Source organism: Mustela erminea, chromosome 3 (genome assembly GCF_009829155.1).
Source record: "Mustela erminea isolate mMusErm1 chromosome 3, mMusErm1.Pri, whole genome shotgun sequence".
Lineage (NCBI taxonomy): Eukaryota > Metazoa > Chordata > Mammalia > Carnivora > Mustelidae > Mustela > Mustela erminea.
The window spans coordinates 157,331,663-157,355,368 of record NC_045616.1 but is presented as its reverse complement, the minus strand read 5'-3'; the positions used below and the strand labels follow the sequence as shown (position 1 = coordinate 157,355,368).

At 42.9% G+C, this 23,706-nt stretch overlaps 1 protein-coding gene across 10 annotated transcripts in view; it reads right to left on the bottom strand.

Annotated features, from left to right (window-relative positions):
• The window catches only part of SEMA5A (semaphorin 5A), a 460,606-nt gene that overhangs the window by 163,687 nt on the left and 273,213 nt on the right, over positions 1-23,706 (bottom strand). For all 10 annotated transcript variants that reach the window (XR_004284305.1, XM_032337782.1, XM_032337773.1 and 7 more), the window contains one exon: positions 2,331-2,393. Coding sequence is in view for 9 of the 10 variants with exons in the window: in XM_032337782.1 (XP_032193673.1) it covers positions 2,331-2,393 (63 nt within the window). In the remaining variant the exon portion in view is untranslated. The remainder of the gene's footprint in view (positions 1-2,330; positions 2,394-23,706) is intronic.

Genomic DNA, 23,706 nt, shown 5'->3' with positions numbered 1-23,706 from the left:
GCAGCAGGACAGGGAAAATACAGAAGGCTGTTGGTAACTGTTGCACTGTGAGGTGCAGCAGGGCCGGGAACCCCTGCAGAGAAAGACACAAGTCCCGGGCGGTGACTGGGGGAGGCAGGAGGAACGTGGGCAAGGCGGAAGCAGGGGGGCCGCGTGAGAAGGGGCCCTTGAAAGTAGGGTAGGAAGGTCGGAAGGCATGGCCAGCCCACGGGGCCGGGTTATACCCTGTTCAGAGATGGGCGCTGAGGTCGGCATCCAGAAAGTTTGCTGCTGGGTTGCCCAAAACCAAATTGTGCTTATTGGCATGTGCACAGATCCAGAAGAAAGAGAGAGGGAAGAGCCAAAATACCAGAAATAAAAGAAAAGATAAAGACAAAAAGAAAAGGGAGAGGAAAAGCCAGGAGGGAAGAGGAGGCACGCCCACCGGCACAGGCACGCTGCGAGGCGCCAAGTGGTTAGGCAAAGGGGACGACCAGGGCATTAGAAGCTCGGAGAGAAAGGTCAGTGCTTTCTGCCGGCAGAAGGAAAGACATTTTGTTTTCCCCTCACTGCGCCAGCTGATTCTGCCTCTCCACACTGCAACAAGGTGGTCTTGTCTGAAGAACTCCCCCGGCGCTGCTGAGCGGGGAACAAGGCTTCTGGTACCTCACGACATGCACACGTTCCAGGAAGGAGAAGACAAACCACAGAGAAAGCCCCTTCTCACGGTTTTACACAGAATTCATCCCAACTCTGTAAAGAGAACCCATTAGTTACCGATCCTTTATTTTGTGGGGCATTTTCGGAGACATGCTTCCGATTTTTTGTAACGGGGTGCTGTCTTGACATCTTCTTGTGTCTCTGACGATTTATCTCAGAAGCAGTTACTGAGGTTAAAGATCTCTCCGTAAACTGTCTTCATCAATTTCTGCCTTCTTTTTTTCTTTCTTTCTCCATCTCCAGGTGTTTCCCTGGATACTGCATTTTCTGCATTTTCTTCTTTCCCCCTCCTTCTTCCCAGCTCTTTATTCAGTTTTGGAAAACCCAGTGGCTGAGTTTGCCGAGACCAGCCTCCGTGTCTGACTCTCCAAACGGTTTAGTTAACTGGGAAACGGGCAGTGAACTTGGGTAAAATAAAGCACATAACGTCTTTTACCCACACAGATGGCGCGAAGGCCTTTGACCGGTGTCCGCTTCCTGCATTTCGTCAATCTTCCCCAGGCTCTCGGCTCTGGACTCACATTTTCACAGGGAGCCCTACTTGGGGTCCTTTGTGCATCTGCTTTCTTCTGTGATCCAAAGTGGGATTCACTCTGGAAAGGTTCATGCTTATAAAGTAAGGCCATCGCTCTCAGAACAAGACAGAATGGACCTCTGCCCCAGCTGCAAACAAATGTCCTCAAGGAGGTCCAGCACAATTTTCTCAGAGCCAGATTTCCCTGGATGGAAGAATTCTGCTCTTTTTCAGCCCTCCACCCTCTGGAAGCAAGTCGACAAGGGCACAGTCACTCCGGAAACGCATTTCCAATCTGAATTAGAAACTGTGCTTTCCTTGGGAACTCGGGGATGCAGATTTTCACATGGAAAGAGTGGAGGTGGGTGCAGGAGAGAGACAGGGAGATATGCTGAGATGAATTAGAAAGAAATATCATTTTTGATATAAAGATTTTACTTATCATATATAGTCACTTTATGGAACTAGCTCTAAGATATAATTGGGGGAAATTAAAATGTTATTTTTAAAATTCAAGCTCATATTTTTCCAAAGAATATCACAGCCTAATGATTCCATATCTTAGCCTAGTGATTAATGGTACAAATCAGATCTGCTCTTCTATTATGAATCCTTTTTGAAAACTGTGGTTAATCTTAATTTAATATTAAAACCTTGAGAATTTACTATACATATATTTTTGTCTGTTTCCTTAAAGATTCTATTTATTTGAGAGATGGTTAGAGAGCATGAGAGAGCGAGAGGGAGAGAGAGACTACTAGCAGGGGCCAAGGGTAGAGGGAGAAGGAGACCCCCCACTGAGCAGGGAGTCTAATGTGGGACTCGACCCCAGAGCCCTGGGATCATGACCTGAGCCAAAGGCAGATGCTTAAGCAACTGAGCCACGTAGGCACCCGACATATATTTTGTAACTTGCTTTTTTTTTTTTTTCTGAATTACAAGGTACCATCAGGCACAGCCTTCATATTTTTTTTCAACACCACATGTGACTTCTATTTTTTTTTAATTTCTTTTCAGTGTTCCAGAATTCATTGTTTATGTACCACACCCATATTAAAATGCTTCATGTATAGTCCTTCTAAACGGTGGTGAGCATGCATTTTTGCGTGCTCCTTACCTTGGATTTGCCCTTGCTGTAACAGGCCTTCTTGGTGGCTTCATCACACTCCCACTCCACAGCCTGTAGGAAACACCAAAATGACAGCGACTGTTACAGTTCTGACTGAATCAAAGGGGACAAATAATAAGGCTCTGGTAATCAGATTAGGAAATGCGGCCACCCCGTGGAACCGATGTTTTCATACAAACATAGAATTTACACTAAATTTATGAAATTCACTCATAGGGGCTTCTAATTTTCTTTGAAATCGAAGCATCTAAAGGACTTGCCCCCAAGTATCTGTATTTAAGCAGAAGCAGTGTGATATTTAGATGCCTGTAAGAAAGGCCCATGCAGGGAGTTGATGGCTATTGTCCTAATTATTGAAAGCATCCCTTTGGTGAAACCACAGGATAGATCCACAGCACGCTGAAAAGACAAGCCCTGGACCAAAAATGATGTAAGCACTCCATGAGACATGTGTATCTCCTGCTTATCGTAGGTCACTTACCCATATTCAAAGATAACAGAGCGAGGATGGTCTCGCACCGCCTCACTCCCAAGGTCGATGTGCAGATGGTGAGGAAAGAGCTCATGCAAAGAGAGCATCTACTACTGTACGCAAGACCGTAATTCTCACACTCGCGGGACCTCGGACTCGAGAGTTAGACCACAGCTCACGAATACGGTTTCCCAAATGTTCCGAACCTGACTCACGGCGATCAAGTCCACGTGCATCCCCTCCCATCTGCTGCTGTCTCAGATAGGGCAACTGTGATTGGCTGACATAGTTCACAGCGCTGACTTCATGGGAAGAAATGATGCCTACAAACACTAACGATCTATACACTGAGACTGTGAATCCCTTCTTGGAACAAATTTAAGAATCTGAGCTGTTTATCTTTTGTATTATTATATGGAATGTGGATTTGTGTTTTAGCTTCCTACCAGAGCTGGAATGCCAAAGACTTTAGGATTTCTGAAGGAACAGTTAAATCATTATCAGAAAAAAATTTGTTTTTAATTTGTGTTTTTTTGAGAAAGACGGGGGTGGGGGAGAGAGCGAGAGAGCGAGCGAGCATGAGCAGGGTGACGGATGGGAGGGGCAGAGAGAGAATCTTAAGCAGGTTCCTAGTCCAGTGCGGGGCCCAATATAGCCATGATCTCACAACCCGAAGATTCTGACCAGAGCCAAAGTCAAGAGATGTATACTGGGGTGCACTGGGGACACCAGGTCACTCAGTTGGTTAAGCATCTGCCTTTGGCTCAGGTCATGATCCCAGAGTCCTACGATCGAGTCCCACATTGGGCTCCCAGCTCAGCAGTGGGTCTGCTTCTCCCTCTCCCACTCCCCCGGCTTGTGCATGTGTGCGCGCTCTCTGTCAAATAAATAAATAAATCTTAAAAAAAAAAAAAAAAAGGAGTTGTACACTTAACCGACCGAGCCACACAGGGGCCCCATTATCAGAAAAAAACAATTTAAGCAAGGGACACGTCTTTGCTAATTTGAACAAACGTTAAATAATAAACTAAACTAAGCCAAAGATAAGCTACTGTCAAATATTATTAAGGAAAATAATGGCTTCCCTCTCACTTCTAGGAAGAAGATATTTTTTAATTCTCCTAAACCTAGGAGAGCAACAAAGTAATCATGTACCAGAATCTCGTATCGACTGTCCTCCAAGAAACATTACATAATAGAGACTAAAACACAAAACTCTGCATCTGCATCTTCCTTGCCAAATATGAGCACAAAAGAAAGTGTTCTAAAGGGAGCCACTTCAGTGTCTTTCAAACAGAAACAATATCCTAACGGCTTTCCCTTGTGTCGACTTAGCGATTTTTGTCAGTGTCAACATTTGATGAGAGAATTTGTTAATTCTTTCTGTGATGCCTTCCTGTTCATAATGTTTAATGGCAACAATAAAATTCCAGCTAGTCAACACGTGATGCAAACAAATGACCTGAACTCTGCGCTGATCTGCGCTACAATGAGAAATACTTACACGACAAGGGATGTCACTTCCCAGGAAGACATAAGAGCTTCATGTGTGGTGGCAGATCTGCGTGTCTCCATGGGACTCACATTAAATAAGTACATTACTATTGTTCCAGATGGACCTTTCCTTTCTTAGATCTGTTTATAAAATGGACTGTGCTGTTTGTATTTAAACAGAGATATCCCTATTTTTGCCTTTACCTAAACTCAGAACAGAAATGACACACTACAATACATTCTTTTACAAAGTCAAGGCTATTGCAAATTTGACTTGCTGTCCCCGGGAGGATTTGATATATAATTACTAGGACAACTACAAAGTAAAAAGCTTTAGATAAAGAGGCATTCATAGGGGCCCTTGGTAATCCAGTAATTTTGTTAAAAGTTAAATACTAATTCTCTCTTCAGTAAACGTAAGACCTGTGAGGAACATGGTTAGTTCCAGGGTTGCAGGAAAACTTATCAGACATCATCAGAATTGTTCAAATCCTTCTACCAAAATCACAAACAAATAGCTTCCCCAGTCTGCCTAATGCCCAAATAGCCTGTGTGTTTTCAAGATAATTGAAGGCCGAGGATTGGATGGGAAAGTAATAAAAAAAAAAGGAGAGTTTTCAAGAATATTTCATTACTTTATCCAGTTTAGTAAGAAAAAGCACCTGCACACACAAGTTTATTAGACCAACAGAAAATAGGACATATCTTACAGATTTTTCAGAAGACAGTTATTAAAAAGAAACAAAGTTCCTTCTGAGGCATTTTTATTACAGTATAACTGGCTTTCCAATAGTATTCAAATCCAGAATTAATTGAAGACCACGAGTGTTCAGCTTTTCTGCTGATTCACTTCCTACTTGAACAGAGGACAGGAGAGACAAGACTGATATTGGGAACAGCAGTCCGTGCCTGCCTATTGTAGGGCTCCACAAATATTACTGGATGTCACGGAATTTATCAAAGAACGCAGTGGGAAGACATGTCTTCTGCAGACTGGGCTAAAATAGGGTGTTGATCCGACAGTGTCATTCTGTTCTCTCCATCAACTGAACTCGTCCTATTTGACCATTTCACAACGATGGGGGGAAAAGGCACTTCTGTTAGAGAGAACTCTATCAGTAGAGTCCTCGTGCACCAGAGTTCATTTCTCAAACTTACTCATCCCGTGTGAGATTATATTATGTTCTAACCTGCTCATGACTTTCTTTATTCCACAAGAATTGTTCTAATAAATTAAATTTCTCTTAACCCAGTCTTCTCACTATTTTCTCACAGGAGAGTCTTGTTACTCTTTCATGCATCATAATTCTGGAACAAATCCCACTACTGATTTGTGAAGCCACCTTTCCAGTTGACTTTGTTTCAAGACACTTTTCCATCTACACAAACCTGTCTTTAGGACAGTCGAAACACATCCAACGGCATGCATACGCGACAACCCGGATCTCAGTACAACATGTGTGATCTTATTTTCTGAGTCTCTGTGGGGTTTTTTTAAATCTAATTTTTATCATCTCTTGTCTTTTTCTATTGCACAATAGCCCCTCAGAGAAGAAAAAAAAAAACTGAATTCCCTATTCCGTTCTGCATTTAATCTTCATTGTATTTTTTGGCAGCAGACAGGCAGCAGTGAGAGTGCAGTTGTCTGGATATCTAGGCTATACACAGTAGGTGAAAAGTATGAAGCATCTACATCTTAAAAGACAGGAATATTTCCGTTTGCAGAATCTTTTTTGTTTGTTTGTTTGGTCTGTAAATATATGCCAATAACCTCTGTGCTCATCAAGGACCTACAGAAGCTTTGCTTTATGCATTTGCCTTCATTCTCTCTCTCATGTCAAACGTGGTTACAAAGCACCCACCTACCAAGTGCAAGGCACTGTGTGTTAGGTAATTCTGTTGGAGGAGAAACAGACATGGGTGGTATTTGCATACGTCAGACATTAGTAAGTGTCTTCCATCAGTCTGGACGACATCTTGCTAACTCTGAGAACTTCACCATGGTCATTTCCATTGTTCGAACAGCCATGCTCATTTCAGATCCAGAGATAACCTGGAACTTACAACATCATCAACTTTCCAGAAGCCACAGTGCTATAGACAGACGGAAAAGGAAATGGAGTACGTCTAGAGAATATCATTTGATCCCCGCAGGCACCCTGGGATGGAAGGAAACATGGCACAATCCCCCCCTCCCCGTCACGCACACACATACGCTCAAGTTATGATAAACGGAGCTCCGATCCCGAGAGCAAATCAAAAGTGGGAAAGAAAAAAGACTGGCTCTTTCTATGTACGTGTTACATACATATAAATCCACAGTTCTCCGAAGTATATAAACAAAGCTGTGTATTATCACATTCCGCAGTGAGAGAAGTTAATTAGACAGGGACCAGCAAAGGCAGATACTTTTCATAAAAATGAAGAGAACAACATTCTAGGCAGATGGGCCACTACTCTTTCAGCAGATGGCTTTGCTAATTAGATACTGGCAAAAGATAACATTAAAAAAAACTAGTTTAATTACACAGTGCCAAAAATTAACAACCACCTGAGGGCTTTTTTTTTTTATACATTGCATTCACACTCTCATGTCATGTATTTCTGCGAAATGCCGAAGAATGTTAAATCATGAGAGCAACTATAAACACATTGCCAGGCAATGGGAGACCATATCCTTGTTCAAAACAGAGGCAAAACACAAATAAGTTGGAACTTGAGATAACCTGATCTTTATGCAACTTCAATAGGTGTTAATCCAGTTACCCTGATGCAGAGACATGTCCAAGAATTACCGCTGGTGGCCGCACATGACAGGTTCACAACACGGCAAATTTGAGACGGAACGGTGTGCATCGAAAGACACAAAGGGATGGAGAGTTTCGTCACTTGGGAGGGATTCATTCCACATTCCTCTGCTTTTATTTCCTAGCGTCTACTGGATATTTGCTTTCAACATCAATTTGTGGCACATTTGTTTTTGTGTCCACAGCAAACACGTAAGTCCTCTCCGCTCTTACGGGTGGCCTCCGAGTCAGAGAACTGTAAGGGGGCAGCGGTCCTATTACTCAACGACTAGTTTTTGATTATCATGACACCGACGTCATCCAAAATTACAGATACAGCTTACTTTGGAAACACCATAAAAAATGTGTTACTGCCATTTTTAAAATCCTTATATGAAAACCCGAGATCTTGTTCCAAATCAGATTTATTTTCGATAGCTGTACAGTGGAGTTCCCAACCTGTTAAATGCTTACTGGGCCTGTTGTTTTTCAGTGGGTCTTTTTAAGATTTTATTTATTTCGAAGAGAGAGCACAAGCCGGGAGGGTGAGCAGAGGGAGAGGGACAAGCAGCCTCGGCACTGAGCACCGAGCCCAACATGGGGCCCAATCCCACAACCCTGAGATCCTGACACCAAGAGTCAAACATTTACCTGACTGAGCCACCCAGGAGCTCTCGCTGGATCTTGTTAAACTGAGGGTTGTTCTTTAATTGAGTAGACAGTATATTAGCTTCCTAGGGCTGTCATGACAAAGTAGCATAGACGAGGGGCTTTAAACCATAGAAACTTATTCCCTTGCAGTTCCCAAGGCTAGAAGTCTCCAATCAAAGTGCCAGCAGGATTGGTCCTTCTGGAGTCCCAGGAGAGACAGGAGTCCCAGGTGGAGGCTAGCAGCCCCGCTGTGGGTTGCAGGATTTATGGAAGCATCACTCCAGCCTCTGCCTCTTTGTCCAAATGTTGTCTTCCTACAAGGACAGTGGTCTTTGTTTAAGGTCCACCCCATTCTAAGAAAATCTTCTGCAGCTGATTATATATGCAAGTCCCCTACCTCTAGATAAGGTCATCTTCTGAGGATCTGGGGGGGACATGAATTTTGGAAGGACACCATTCACCCTAGTACAAGACAGTGTGACATAAAAGTAAGAGTCTGAGATTAACAACTGCAGTACATAAATGAGGTCCCTGCTTTGCTAGAAATCAGCTGCCAAATCTTAGGCAAAATACTGAAAACAACTGACGAAACTCTCATTGTGCAGACCACAGAGCTGGATGCTTTGTATACGTTTTCTAAGTTCAGTGTCTCTATAATTTTACATGGGAGATAAATCACCATAATATTCTGGAAGAGAACATCAGCTAAATAACATACCATAAAGCCCCAAAAAGAGTAAGTGGGACATTAGTATCTGAATTTGGATCGAAGCCTTTGCTCTAAACCACTGTCTTCTGACCTACAGAAATCACATGGTATTCGTCTTTCTCTGGTGTATTTCTCTTCGCATAATACACTCTAGTTCCATCCACATCATTGCAAATGGCAAGATTTCATTCCTTTTGATGGCTGCGTAATTAATTATATAGAGAGACAGAGATAGAGATAGAGATAAATATTCTTGACCCATTCATCAGTCAGTGAGTATCTGTGCAATCTCCACACTTTGGCCATTGTTGAAAATGCCACTACTAACTTTGAATCTGTGTGTTTGTTCTGCTTGGGTAAATACCTAGTAATTGGACTGCCTGGCTATAGTGTAGCTCTGTTGTTAGTGTTGCGAGGAATCTCCATGCTCTTTTCCAGAGCAGCTGCACAGTTTACACCAGCAGCAATTCAAGAGGGTTCCCCTTTCTCCACATCCTCACCAGCATCTGCTGTCCCTTGTGTTGTTAGTTTGAGCCATTCGGACCGGTGTGAGGTGGCATCTCACGGTGGGTTTGAGTCACATTTCCCTGATGATGTGTGACGCTGAGCATCTTTTCATGGGTCTGTTGGTCAGCTGGAGGTCTTCTTTGGAAAAGTGTCTGCTCATGTCTTCTGCCCATTTCTTACCTGGGTTGTTTTTTTGGGTATTGAGTATGATAAGTTCTTTATAGATTTTAGACACTAACCCTTTATCAGATGGGACCTTTGCAAATATCCTCTCCCACTCTATAGGCTGCCTTTTGGTTTTGCTGACTGCTTTCCTCACCGTGTAGAAGCTTTTGATCTTGATGGAGTTCCAACAGTTCATTTTTGGTTTTGTTTCCCTTGCCTCTGGCGAGGTGTGTAGTAAGAGTTGCTAAGATCAAGCTCGTGTCTCTAATTCCTATGCACAATCTCATAGAAAAGAAAGTAAAAGTGGCCTTTACCAAAGTCATGCTTTATAAATGAGAGATTATAGCAGTAAATCATTAGTAAAATATAAGAACAAATGACCACTGAGTCATAGCACTCAGTATCTAATTATTTCTGTATTTTGTTTTGGTTGTCTACTTTTGAAATAATAGTGATTTACACGAATTAAGCAGTAAAAAATAAGGCCACCTTGGAAGCTCAGTTAATGTGGGGTATATTCTGAAATAAAAGCAGTCACTTTATTCTATGCTGTACAATAGACCAAGTAATCCAGGTAATGTTATAATAGAAGTTAATTCACTGAGGGTTTCCAGTGCCTAAACATTTTGCATATTATGTATATTAGTGTAATGATTTTTAAACAGTAGACTGAAAACATACGTAATGTAGAAAACCCCTGAGCACCTCTGGAACCCTGGGGTTCCAGGAAGTGTATTTAATGTATTTGGTTTAAAGGTCCCAGGCACCTCTGATATCCAATTTAAATGCTTAGAATGCCATTAGAATGGCCCTGAGGAGGCAGAAAAACAAAGTCATGGAGGACAAGCCTATTCCTGAACACGGATGAGCCCCACTGGGATGATCTGGGGGAAAAAAGTACCTTAGGAATGAGCCTAATATCCAAAGATACTATAAAATATGGTATAATGTTTTAAATTATGATAGACCCTGAGGCAGCAAACAATTGTAAACTTCAAAAATGGTGTTATTCCTGGGTGTGGTATATAAACAATGAATTCTGGAACACTGAAAAGAAATAAAATAAAATGAAAAAAAAATGGTGCTATTAACTAAAATGAGACTGGAAGGTACACCTAGTACCGAAAGCTGCTTTGGGTTTCAAAAAAATTATTTTGGTAGATCCAAGTGGGACTGATTTAAAAAATGGCATCCTGTACAATTTGTCAGCCTAACCATAGTGGGAAAAAAAATCCAATTACTAGAGGAAGGACTATTTTTATACCTAAATTTCCTGAAATATTAGTACATAAGAAACTCAATTCAAAGTCAATCAAGCATGGGGTCAGGGTTGCCATTGGAGCAAACTGACTTCTCAAGGACTTGCCTTTTTTAAGTTTCCAGTTTTGGTGGGAAAACTGTTGCTTCTAACATATTTTCTCTCTGTCTGTTTGTTGAAAACATACATCATAGAGATGATGCCATTTAAATACCAAAATATCTGTAGCGCTCAACAGAATTGTAATGCTTGCTAGAAATTAAATAGATAATAGCACGATCAAATTAAAATTTGAAATTTATTCCATACATGGAGAGAGGTGCCCCAAAGGGAACGAGCTGATTCTAGAAAGTCATGAAAACCATCAGACCTTCCTGAAGTTCATAACACTATTTGAAGACTTATTTGACAATGACGTGAGGCCTTGCAAAATATAAATTAAAAAAAAGCATGAGCAAGACATTGATGATGGGATGATTTATAAGACACAGACCAACTCTAGGGACAACTTGGTATAATTAAGGCTGTCCTGGAAATGTCTTTGCAAGGATAAATTTGTAGCATGGCTTGTCCCAACGCATTCCTACACAGAGCACTTGACAACTGGCAATCATTCTCGAGCCGTTGGGAAAAGTGGGGAGACAATTGTGGCCTAAATATAAGAATGAGTGCCCCAGCTCTAGAATGAGATATCACTTGGGAAGGGTCAAGGTTCAAAGGGAACGTATCACACAAGCAATAAGAAGGACCAAGGTCTCTATTTTGAGACAACGTGAAACTGAAGGAGAAGAAGATTCCAGCGACCGTAGCATGAATGTAAATGAAGATGCAGAGACACGATTATATTTATACACCTCACCTACCACTTGTGACTTTTTGTGTGTCTGTTCACTTGCTAGAACTCTAAGTTCACCTACGTTGCGGTCATCAGTTTGGGTCTCATTTTTGTATATTCTGGCTGAATCCTAATGAAGACCTTATACATAAATGTCAGCTTAAGAGGCAACACACATTTAACTAGATGAGTATTGTTTTTAGTTTTTTCCAGAGATATTTTCTGGTGGTTTTTTTTTTTTTTTTTCTGAAACTGGCTTCATGAAAACAAACACCACCTCATACCTGATTACTTTTTTCTGCAGTTCGGAGTTAAGATGTATGCACTGTTTGACTGGAGTGCATAGAAAGGCCAGATTATAGATGCTTACTGAGGAATTATTTTATATCCGCTGAGCCAACCACTCAGAATTTATTTATTATTCACATTATAAATGCCTGTTTCCTGAGACGCATGCTACCACGACCAAGAATGTCTTTAGTCCCAGTTTCCAAACATATCGATCTATTTGCCAAATCTCAGGATATATTGAAAACCCTTTTTATGAGCCTTATTCAGCAGTATTTCCATAAATTTTCGTTTGGAGCTGAGAGAAATGAACAATAAAATTTGTTTTCTGGTGTACATCTGGGAAGTTACACTTCCTTCTTCTTTTAAATAAACTCTGAAACAGGATGATATACTTCTGTTCAAGAAACATTATTTATAATATGATCACAACGTTAAATGAGAACTTAACGAACATTATTGATATATTCATTTCCTAGTTAATATTTTAACATTCTCATAATTTTATGAATATCTGCTAGAACTTATTAAATCAAATAATTTAGCAGTAAGCAGTACTTTGTGAGTTTGCCATTTATTTTCTCAAACATTTGTCTCTCTTCTGTAGTATACTCAGTTCACTTATGAGAGGAAAGTCCTAAAATATTATCACAACTATTACTAAAACCTTAGATGAGAAAGAGTTCTATCCAGGAAAGAAGTCCAGAAGTGTTTCAAGTATGAGAATAAGACGTGTTTTGTTTTCTTTTTTAAGATTTTATTTATTTATTTGAGACCGAGAGAGTGTGTGTATGTGCAGTGCAAGAGGCAGAGGAAGAGAGAGAACCTTCAGCAAATTCTACACCGAGCACAGAGCCTAATGCTGGGCTCGACCTCACGATCCTAAGATCATGACCGGCACTGAAATCAAGAATCTGGTGTTTAACTGCCTAAGCCACCCACGTGCCAAAAGCAGGTGGTTTTTTGATATACGTAACGTCTAGGATATTTTGTTTGAAAATGGAAATTCTTTGGTCTAATTTCACAACAAATTCCGGTGAACATCACTCATCTCCCCCTCCCCCTTCCGTCCATTCTCAGTAGCATCTTTGCTCTCTGACCAGCGGGAGTTGGCAATTCATTGCCAAACGCTGTAATTCCCCCAACTTCCTATGAAGGAACTGTGCCGTATGGCTCTGGTGGGGGCCCAGAGACACACATCCGTGCGTGTCACAGTGAGACACTGTGGTCAGTAGAATAAGGTCCCCCCAAAATTAGCCGCATCCCATTTCCTGGAACCTCAAATATTCCCTTGCATGGGAAAGAAGGCAGAGCCTGGAGACGGAAGGGTCTTCGCAGGCTGGCACGCAGCTCAGGACAGAACGAACCGGGCCCCTGAGTCCAGAGCTTCTCGTGAGCCAAGAAAAGCTGTGGGGCAGCTGGGAAGTAAGACGCCAGCACAGGTTGGTGAGTCAGTGAGAAAGACTTCTCGGGCGTGCCAGGGCCCGGGGTGGAGGGCGGCAGCCAACAAGACACTGGTGCGAGGCTGACTGGCGGGCCACCAGCCAGCATGCGAGCGACTCAGAGAAGCAGGGACAAGAGAAGGACCGTGGAGAGAAGGGGGACCCACTCTTCCGTGGGAAGAGCACCAGGCGCTGAAAAAGTAGATGTTGAGGTGAGGGGGATGCCACACACCCGACCTGACCACTGGGTGGACATCAGTAGCCCAAGTCGGTCTCATCTGAAATAGGAAACTCGTTCCCTCCCACTCCCTTGGTTGGACCGGGGGCCACGCACGATTCCGGACTGCCTTCTTTCCAGCCCGCTAAGTAACTTTAGTCCTAGAAAAATAAAACTACCTTTACCATGCTGGCTGAAGAAAAACATAACAGGATAATAAATCTATTTCCCGAATAGCAAAGTAGTTGACCAAAAAGAAAAAAAAAAAAACAAAACCCACACAGATTCATAGGCTATTCACTATACTTTTGATCAAATACACTTTCAGTTCATTGGTAATAGATTCTGGTTTTTCAAAACTAACTGCAAAAACAAAAACAAACAAACAAACAAGGAAGCAAACCATATCAATCACATGAAAGGTATGGCTAACACTAAGGAAATTCATGCTAGTTTAGCTCAGGAACTTCACCTTTAAAGTAAAATGATCATGACTTATTGGCTTGAATTCCCTGTCCTGAGTCAAGCCCATGTGATTAAGTAAAGAACAGAAATGCAAAATTAGGAAAAACATAACCTTTAACATACAGGACTAAAGAGTAGAAATTTATAAGTGGAAGAAAACAAGAAAAATAGAGAAGAAGAAAATTTAAGTTTTTTTGCATCTGTTAGGCTTAGATTTCTCTTCGATTTTTCACACATGTGGAAAATTCAGAAAGAAGTATGCTATTAAAAAGCTAATATTTATTCTGCTTTCAGACCAGCCAAATTCAGACTTAATGCTAAAGTTTCAGGTAGACTTGGGTCTCATAATTCTCAATATCAACAGAGGAAATTTCACGCTATTTTTCAGGACCACTTTGGGTCCGTGATTTTTCAAGTGTTGACTGAGTCCCAGGAGACCCAACAGATAAGCCTATGCTGCCAGCAGTTCTGGCTCAGTCTGGAGCTGACACGATGTTTCCAGCATAACAGGTATACAGAAGAGCATGGCAACAGCAGAAACCGGAAATCAGACAATGCAGGACAATAAAATATCCTACAAGAGCACCAGCAAGTTACATCTGGGAAAATATCCCAGAGCTCCTAATAGGGATGATGTCTACTAACTTCTGCCCTGCACTACACACAGTCTCCTCCCAAAAGCCGTGAGAAACAGGCACTACCATCAGACTCACGTACGTGGCAGGTGGCAGGGGAGAGACTGACCCAACATCCCCGAGCTATTAGGTGATGGTGCAGGATTTGAACTCAGGTCATCTGGCTTCAGCCTCCATTATCTTAGCCATGTGCTTTGGCCCCATCTTTCAGTGAGCAGGGCGCCAGGACCTCCCAGGCTCCTAATTCCTTCCTGCCTCACCAGGGTCCTATTGAAAAACTGACTTGGTTTGCTTTGAACTTGTCAGAGGAAATAAAAATATGTTGCTAATGGGAAAAGACCTTGGTGGGAAAAGAGAAATAAAATGGTTTGTTTGAACAGATGATGCCTCTTCACCTTGTCATTACAGAGATTTCTGACAAAACCATTAACAGTGTCAATGTTGATTCCATATGATCTCATTTCGGCTGGCAAGCCCGCCCACCCTGCGTCCTGAAAGGGCCCTCAAAACACAAAAACGAATTTAATGGAGAGTAGCCTATCACTCCGCAATTCCGTGGAATTATCCAAACCCAGAGGGAATTCTATCAAAGGCAAGATAAACAGCATAGATGAGCCATCAGGGTGTAACAATCCCATCTTCTAGCACATCACACTGGGGTAAAGATACTGAACTACAGAGAGATAATTCACACTGGGTTATATTCCCAAAGTCGGTTTATGTACTGGATTTGGGAGAATAAAGGAACACTATCCCAGAGAGAAACCATGCAAGTTGAGTTGATGAGAACCACGGTCTACAGAGCCCAGTGTCCTGGATACGGCATGAAGGACCCACACATCATGAAGACGTGGCCAAGGGAACACACTTGAACTTCCAGTCTGAGAGTCTAAGGTTCCATGTCCCTCCCATCCCAATGAAAGGAGGGTCCTTAGCCCCACTCATGTAACATGGAGTTCAAGCCCTTTCTCTCACGGCACGGGGCAGGGGACCTCTGACGAAGTGCGACCACTGGCACCCCCAGGGCCCAGAAAGACGAGAACAAGGAGTGGTGGGATCTGGTGAACTCCTGGCTTCTTAGCCTCGGTGGGAGCTAGCCTACCTTTTCCCTCAGTCTCTATTCCGTGACCCCAAACAGTCTCACAGTTCCCACTGCTGTCCTCTTACTGGAGGACACAGACTTTTGGACTCTCCTAAATGGTCCCAAGGCTGGCAGTAGAACCGTTATTAAAGAGGGAAGCCAAAGCCATCACACAGGCTGTGGAGAAGCACTGTGCTTTCCGTGCAGTATTTTCTAGAACAGCCATAAGTGTATAAGAGATACACTTATATCTCTGAAACAACTCATGCTGAGTTCTCCTCACTCCCTAATGCCTGTAGTTCTGATTAGGCTGATATCGAGAGAAGTAGATTTTTCTTCTTTGCTTCTCCAAATAAGATAACGTTTCCCCCTACACATCTATAGATGTGCTCCCAAGGGCAACTGGTTTAATGGATTACGGTGATGGATAATTAGGTCTCTTAATTATTTTCTCAGGATTACTGCAGTGGTGAAAATCAAACCACATACACATACATCCAAATAACAAATATAAAATATTTAATTGCTTTCTAATTGAGAAATGATTCCTCGTTTGGAGAACGATCTCTGTCCCAGGGTGTTCACCATTTCTGTTGCATACTCAAAGACCTTATCGGTCTATTTATAACTATTTTGATTGGTTTACCTTCTGTGGTGTTTTGACAAATGTCACTCGTAATTAGTTAGATTTGTGTTCATGCTAACACATAATCTGGGTGATTCGGCTGACACATAATGTTTAATTACCCAGTTTTAATTGAATCTATTTTTAAAAAAATGGATGCAGCAAGTCCACAAGTGACCTACAGAATCTCAGAATCCCACCTTTTGTAGGCATCAGACTCTGAGTGTTTCCAAAAGATTTCATCCCTAAGGCTTCTCTGCTAATATTTGCTTTTCCTTTGAATAATGATGAGTTCCAGGAAAAAGAAACTCATAGCTTAGGGAATAGTTTCTCTATTCCCTTTACATCAATGACAAACAAAAATGCAACTGCATAATAATCCTAGGGCAACAGAGTAAAGTTTCTCCTCCAATGTGTAAAAACACAAGGACAGTCATCGAGGTCTGTCTGAGTGTGATACTAGCAAACTCACCATATGTGACATATGGACAGAAACTCTATGCCATACTTATGCAATTATTTTTTTAAAGGTCTATTTATTTTTTTAAAGTTTTTACTTATTTATTTGAGAGAGGGAATAAGAGACACCTCACGAGCAGGGGCAGAAGGAGAGGGAGAAGCAGACTCCTCCGCGGAGCAGGAAGCCCAACATGGGTCTTGACCATGACGACCTAAGCTGAAGGCAGGTGCTTAACCAACTGAGCCACCCAGGTGCCCCTAAAGATTTATTTATTTATCTGAGAGAGGGCATGCAAGCAAACGGTGGAGAAGGGCAGAGGGAATTTTCAGGCAGACTCCCCACATGACCTGAGCCAAGACCAGAAGTCAGATGCTTAACTGACTGAGCCATCCGGGCGCCACGGTCATCATTTTAATTGGTTCTATGCCAAGAAGACTCTCCAAAACAGGGGATGCTAATGATCCGGTAGATTTCTATGTCGTCCGTCTTAACTTGTAAACATATTCAACTAATATTTACTGAGCACCTATTACGTGAAAGAATGCGGGTTACACGATTCTTCCTAAAGCCTCCTGCACTTCAGAAATTCTCAGCGTAACAGGGGAGAGACAAGGAATGGAGTAACTGTAATACCACTCAGGACGTAAACGCATGTAGCGTGAGAACATTGAGAAGCGAACACTCTGGGTAGCAAAGACGGCGAGCCACGCGCACACTCAGCCGGGCTTCCATGGGAGCAGGGATGGAGGAGAAACCAGAGCTCCTCCGGGCAGACGAAAGGGGCCCGTGCCTGCTGGACACAGTAGCCACACGTGTAAGGTATCTGTGAGGAGGGGAAAGGCATCCCTCGTGCAGGGACCTGCAGGAGACGTGTCTGCTGAAGCCCACAAGGAAGGGCAGGGATTAGCGGACTTTGGAGCTGGGAAGGGAGAGGACAGACCATGAAGCCTCTTAGGTGCTGGGGTCTGAAAACGGGACTTTTTACGTTTAAGCATGTTAAGCCTTGAGGTAACACGGTAGCTTACCCATGTTAAGACATTAACCATAGTTACTGGCAGGGGAAACTGAGGCACAGGCATGATAAACCACTGCTCAAGGTCAGACAGCACATGGAGGATCTAAGATTGAACCACAAACAGATATGCAGCTTAAAAAAGAGAAAAAAAATGCCTGAGGGAAAAGGATTAAACGAATGAGAAAATAAACAGTTCACGAAAGAAGGAGACCTAGCTGAAGCCCAGTGAGGAGAAAGCCAGGACACCAAACCCCAGCAGCCCGGATAAGGCGGAATCAGTGGTAGAAACAAGCAGGAGGCACAGGTGCAGGGACAGGCTGGGACACACTCTCCCGAAGGCTGCGCGCACTCTGGACAGAAGGTCTCAAGTTCGTTTTCTGAGGTCAGTTGGAGACGTTCCACTCCAATGGCGCTGGTGGTGTGAGAAAGTATTCTCTCATCTGGGAGAGAAGCTGGCTTGGAGGAAAACACAAAGCCTGGTTTCTCTTGACCCTTAGAATCATCTCTGTCTGGAAACAAAGGGCACGTGATGACATGAGTGAGGCTCACAGAGGTTAGCTTGGCTTCGTGGTGCTCTTTTTGGGGAAGGGAATGGAACACGAGGTCACAATAGCTAAGTCATCAGCCTGCCTTCCCAAGAGCTGACTAAGCTTCAGGGTTTGAGCCCAGGGGCTGGCTGTGTGATGGGTATGACGAAGGGCACCCCAAGACCCTTACGTGAAATGCTACCATGTAGAGGGATGATTTGCTATAACAAACTGACACATGGCTTGAGCACCATGACGCTGAGGTCATGAATATTCCGTAACTGTTTCTCTGGGACAACAGAGTGCAATGTCCATCACACCACTAGACTTATCTAAGCATTTTGTCCTCAAAAGGACTTCTTCTTCCCTCTAGAACCACTTTCTTCCCAAGGTCTGAAGCCTACAAAGGCCAGGTTTTCTTCTTCACTCACTAGCTGCTCCTTCTCAGTCTCCTTACCAGTCTCCCTCTGCATCCCCAAATGTGGCATCCCTCTGTCATCTGCCTGAGGGTCCCGTGATTCTTCTCAACCCTTCCTCCTTGGGGAGTATCACGTGGTCCTGTCAGGGTAAAAACCATCCACATATGCTCCTTCCCTGTCCATTGCCAACAATTCGTCCTTCTCTCTTCTGGACACATCCCTCAGGAGAGCCAAAAAGGCATCTCATGGTACCCAGATCACCACAGATGATGCCTCTCAGCGTGCTCCAGCTTGCCTTTCCCCCAGGTTCTGTTCCTGTCACCACTCACTCGGGTAAGAAATAGGCAAGCTATCCTCGATTCTCCTCATTTACTCACTGCCCACATGCAATCCACCAGCAAACCTTATTGACCATAACAAACAAACAAAATCCCAAATCCATCCATTTCTCTACCGGCATCTCCTGACTGAACTACTGCAACCATCTCCGAATCGGTGTTCTTCTTGCAGTCTTGCTCCATCACAACCACAACCATTTCTCTACACCTCAACCAACGTACCTTTCCACATGAATATTAGGTCGCGTCTCATATCTTCTACAGGCTTGGTATTGTGCTCAAAATCTAGGGTCCTCAGCCTTGCTCATAAATATCATGAGATCTTGTCCCCAATTCTCAGACCATGTGCAATCTCATCCCTCTGCCCCTTGACCACTGTGATCCAGCAACTCTAAACTTCTCTATATTCTTTCGGGCTGCCGAGGTCGTTCCGTCTTCTGGACCTTTGGATTTCCCGGTCTCCCGCTCCAGAAGTCCCCTCCTCTCACCTCCACCCCATGTCTCATTGCTCAGATGTTAATTCACCCTTTTCACCCTAGAGGTGGGCTGGTGCTGCCCACCTAACATACAGGCGCTCTAATGATACTGTCCACTGGATCGCTGCATTTGTATTCCTGGAAGCAGACTGATCATATTCTAACCCTTTCCTTAACTATTAATTGATTGAATGTTCATTTCCAACTATAATCAAACTTCTAAGAGAAGAAAGTCCTTTCCTTTGGTCACCATTTTACTTCCTGCCCTTGGAAGTCTGACCGCCACAAAGCACATCTTAATTAAATATGTGTTGAAAGAAGTCATGAATCTAAAAGTTCAGAAAGGCACAATGACTTTGTTTTAGAAACTTTCTGAGCAGAGGGCAATAGTTTCAAGGCAAAACTTCACCACAGGTTTTAAGACCATGAGGTCCAAAAAGAGTGAGGTTTTTAGGTTAATCATTTTGCATTTCTGAAACTCAATCTTCACATCCATACAATGGGAACAATAATCCTTGCGCTTCCTGTTTCCTAAGACTGTTGTGAGATACTAAGAGATAGATGTGGAAACTCTCTGTAAGTTCTAGGGCAAAGTAACTCAGTAGGAAGAGTTGCACTTGGAGTCTTTGGTCTTCCTCAGGAACTGGAAAGCTCATTTCTTACCATTAATGGATTTGCTGACCCAGTGGGTATATGAGGAATAAGCTGGGTGGTAGGAGTCAACACCCAGCCCCAACGAGTTTTGCATCTGACAGCAATCCAGAGAATGACTCCTCCCCAGGTAAGAAACACAGAGAAAATTCCTTCATCACCATCTCAGCACAGGAGCCTACACTGAAGACCTTTAGACTGCCCTATGGGTGAAAATCAGGTCACCCTTTACTTCCATAGGACACATGGCTCATGTACTATCACACTGGAGAGAAGGCCACAAGACTACTCGAAGGGGGAAAAGTAAAGCTTAGCACACCTGGCAAACAAACTACCTATTTCATATGCATGTTTCATACATATATGTGTAACTCAATACACACACAATATTTTTCATACCAAATTAAATTTCATTGCAAGTCAGTCAAATGAAATCACAGCTTCTGTATTATACCTGGAAACAGCCATCAAAATGCCCCATTCCATCACAAAACATGTGGTTGATATTATGGATGGAGACTGCAGGGCCCTAAAAAATTAATTGCCATCTCTCCCTGTAGCAGATGAGGCCAGAGAACACTGTTCAGAATAAATGAAGCCCCCTAGCCCCTCCTTCCCACCACTTGACTCCTAAGGCATCTCTCATGATTCCCAACCCAAGCCAGGTCAGCCTGGCATCCCCGTGTTGGTCATGACTTCCAGATGTTTCCCAGGGCAAGGTCAAGGGGCACAAATGGGATGGGTCAGCAAGGTTCATGCATGGATTACATACAAGAGTGAGCAGAGAGGGGCTGGCCTCTGGACAGCTCTGCACACAGAGGCCGAGGCCCACAGGAAGCAGGAATAAGTGCAGCCAAAGGCCAAAGGTCAGGGTGATCGCGGTGAAATCACTGTGCCCAAAGACCAGTGGCCTGGGCACCCAGAGCAAAACCCAGAGGTTTGCACCTACTGGATGCTCATTTAGACTGAATACTGGAAAATGGCTGAGGAGGAGCCCTGGGGAGATCAGCTGTCAGATGTCATGATGAAAAAACAAAATAGAAATATTCATGCTGATTTGGAAAGAATCTCCAGAGAAGTTCCAAGTCTAACCCTCTTCCCTTCAACTGCCTTCTCAAATGCTAGTCTGAGGCATAATTCTACAGATTTATTTGAGTTCTTCAATTAGAAGCCTCAGTGAAGCAAAATTCTCCTGTGCAATGAAAACCCTGACTATTGGGTCAAAAATGTATCGATCAAACCTGCTCAGTCTCGGGCACGCTGTTCGGTGACCTAATGAAGATGGAGAGTCAGGCTGGCAGGCAGCTGATCCAGACGGGGACACAGTAGGTCTGGCGATCAGTCTGTCTTCTCCACTTGGAGACTTAAAAGCAAAGTCACAGGTCCCTCTCTCCTCCTTTGTGAAACCATGAATGTCCTGTTCTCCAGCCACCCTTGGGTTTATCTAGGGGCAGGGAGAGCTGGGCTGAATCCTCGCTACGGCGTAATTTAGAAGAATCTTTGTCTTTCTCTCATTCTCATCATTCCTCATTGCTTAATGGATATAATAAATACCAAGAGCCTCGAAGGGCTGTGGCAAATATGAAGGAGAATTTTGAAATGGCCTTGAATATACATCCTGCACACAGTAAGCCTGCAAACTGTTAGCTGCTGAATGATTCCAATTATTTCTTAAAAATCCTTTCTCATCCCATCCTAATCCTCCAGGTATCGGCATGTAGCTTGGAAACAGCTACAATGGAAGGGAGAAACACACACAGCTAGCGGGTGCAAGTGTGCTTTTAATATTCTTGAAAGGTTCAGAGTAACAAATATTTCCACGTGTGTTGACGAGATTTTTTTATTTTTATTTTTTTTTGGCTCAGGGAGAGATTTGAAAATTAAATTTCATGTAAATGTCTAAGGAATTCCAAATGTTCAGAAAAGCTTCATCATCAGTCAGAAAGAAAAAAAAAAAAAGGACAGTATCTGCCAAAAAAAAAAAAAACCCACAAAATCTGTTCAGAATGTTAATAGATTATTGCAATATTTGGAGAAAGCTGGAACAAACAGTTCTGTGTGTTAAGGAATTATTGAAAATTTATTATCAGTATGTGACAGCAGGAGGAACATATCCTTGGTCTTTGTCCCCTTACCCTCCTAGTTCCCAACACAGAGCTTTAAAACTCTTGGAATTCAGGAATCCTAAGAACACACTCCTGAGAAGAACATTTGTTGTTATTCATAAGAAGGTCCTTTCAACAACTCCTGAGTTTATGCTAATGACCTGACTCTTGGTGGGCCCATGGAGGGCTTCAAGATGGCAGCTGGCTCTCAAGAGTAGCAACCACTCCAGGAGAGGGTTGGAATTTACAGCCCCTCCCGTAGGCTTTCAAAAGGAGGAAAGGGCTGAAAATTGAGTTCATTCATCAATAACCATGATTTAATTAATCATGCTGATGGAAAGAAATCTCCATAATTATAGAACATGATGAGTTTTAAATAGCTTCTTGGTGGGTGAACATGCTAAGGTGTAGAGAAGATGAGGGTTGTGGGACCCACCATGTATCACCACCCCCATTACTTTGTCCCATGCAACTCTTCCAGTTGGTTGTCCCTGAACCGTATGTTTTATAGTAAACTGGAAAACTTAAGTAAAGTGTTTTCCTGAGTTATATGAGCCATTTCTAGCAAATTATCGAACAAGGTGGGGGGGGGGGAGAAGCCCGATTTAGAGTAAGCTGGTCAAAAGTCTAGGTGAACATTAGGACTTGTGACGGGCATCTGATAGAGAGACTACTCTTCTGGGACTGAGGCTTTACTCTGTGGGGTCTGAGGAATACTGAGGAATTCCAGAAAGCTAATGTCAGAATTAAATTGAAATTTAGGACACCCAGTTTGTGTCTCCAAGGAGTTGTTGAATTGGTTGGTGTGGGGGAAAACACCCACTAATATCAGAAATGTTGTTAAGTAGAAGCAGATCCAATGACGAAAGGAATAAAACCACCCCCTGCTCTTCCACTCTGTCCACCAGAGTCACCAAAGCTATCAGGATGATATGAGAAACAAAGGCAGAAGAAAAATTATCAAATTTCCTTACTACTTACAGCCCACTGAAAGTCCCTTGAAACAGGCAGAGTGACATTCCCCTAGGGACGCAAGTGCCTGGATGTTGACACTTTGCTAAGGGCAGCAAGCAATCTTAGCCTGATCCTCAGGATCCTGTAAGCCTATTTTAACATATAAAAATCCCTTTGGAGGGCACCTGGGTGGCTCAGTCAGATCACTGTCTGCCTTCAGCTCAGGTCATGATCCCAGGGTCCTGGGATTGAGTCCCATATTGGGCTCCCTGCTTCTCCCTCTCCCTCTGCCTGCCACTCTGCCTACTTGTGCTCTATCTCTCTGTCAAATAAATAAATAAATAAAATCTTTAATAAATTAATTAATTAATTGAATTTATTAAATAAATAAATAAATAAAATCTTTAAAAAAAAATCCCTTTGGAAACTTCCACTACTCCCCCCATTCCCACCCCAGAATACATGTTGGCAATCATATGTATATATGACCACCAATATACATCTCAAGGTTCTTACTAAGTAAGGGACAGGAAGGTCTCGGTAGGGAGATATAGGTAGGGGGTTATGGGATCAGGTTCATACGAATCTCCAACAGAGAGGTTTAAGGAAACCAGAGATAAGGGAACAAACCAGACCACCCTGCTCTAAGTGTCAGAAGTGAAATCTTATTTCAATAGTCACATGTGACCAACAAAGAATTACAGACCCTACAAAGGAAGTAAGCCACTAAAGGTGTTATCACTAGTCCTTCCTCAAGGTGCTATCAGTAGAGACAGTTACAAGGATTTA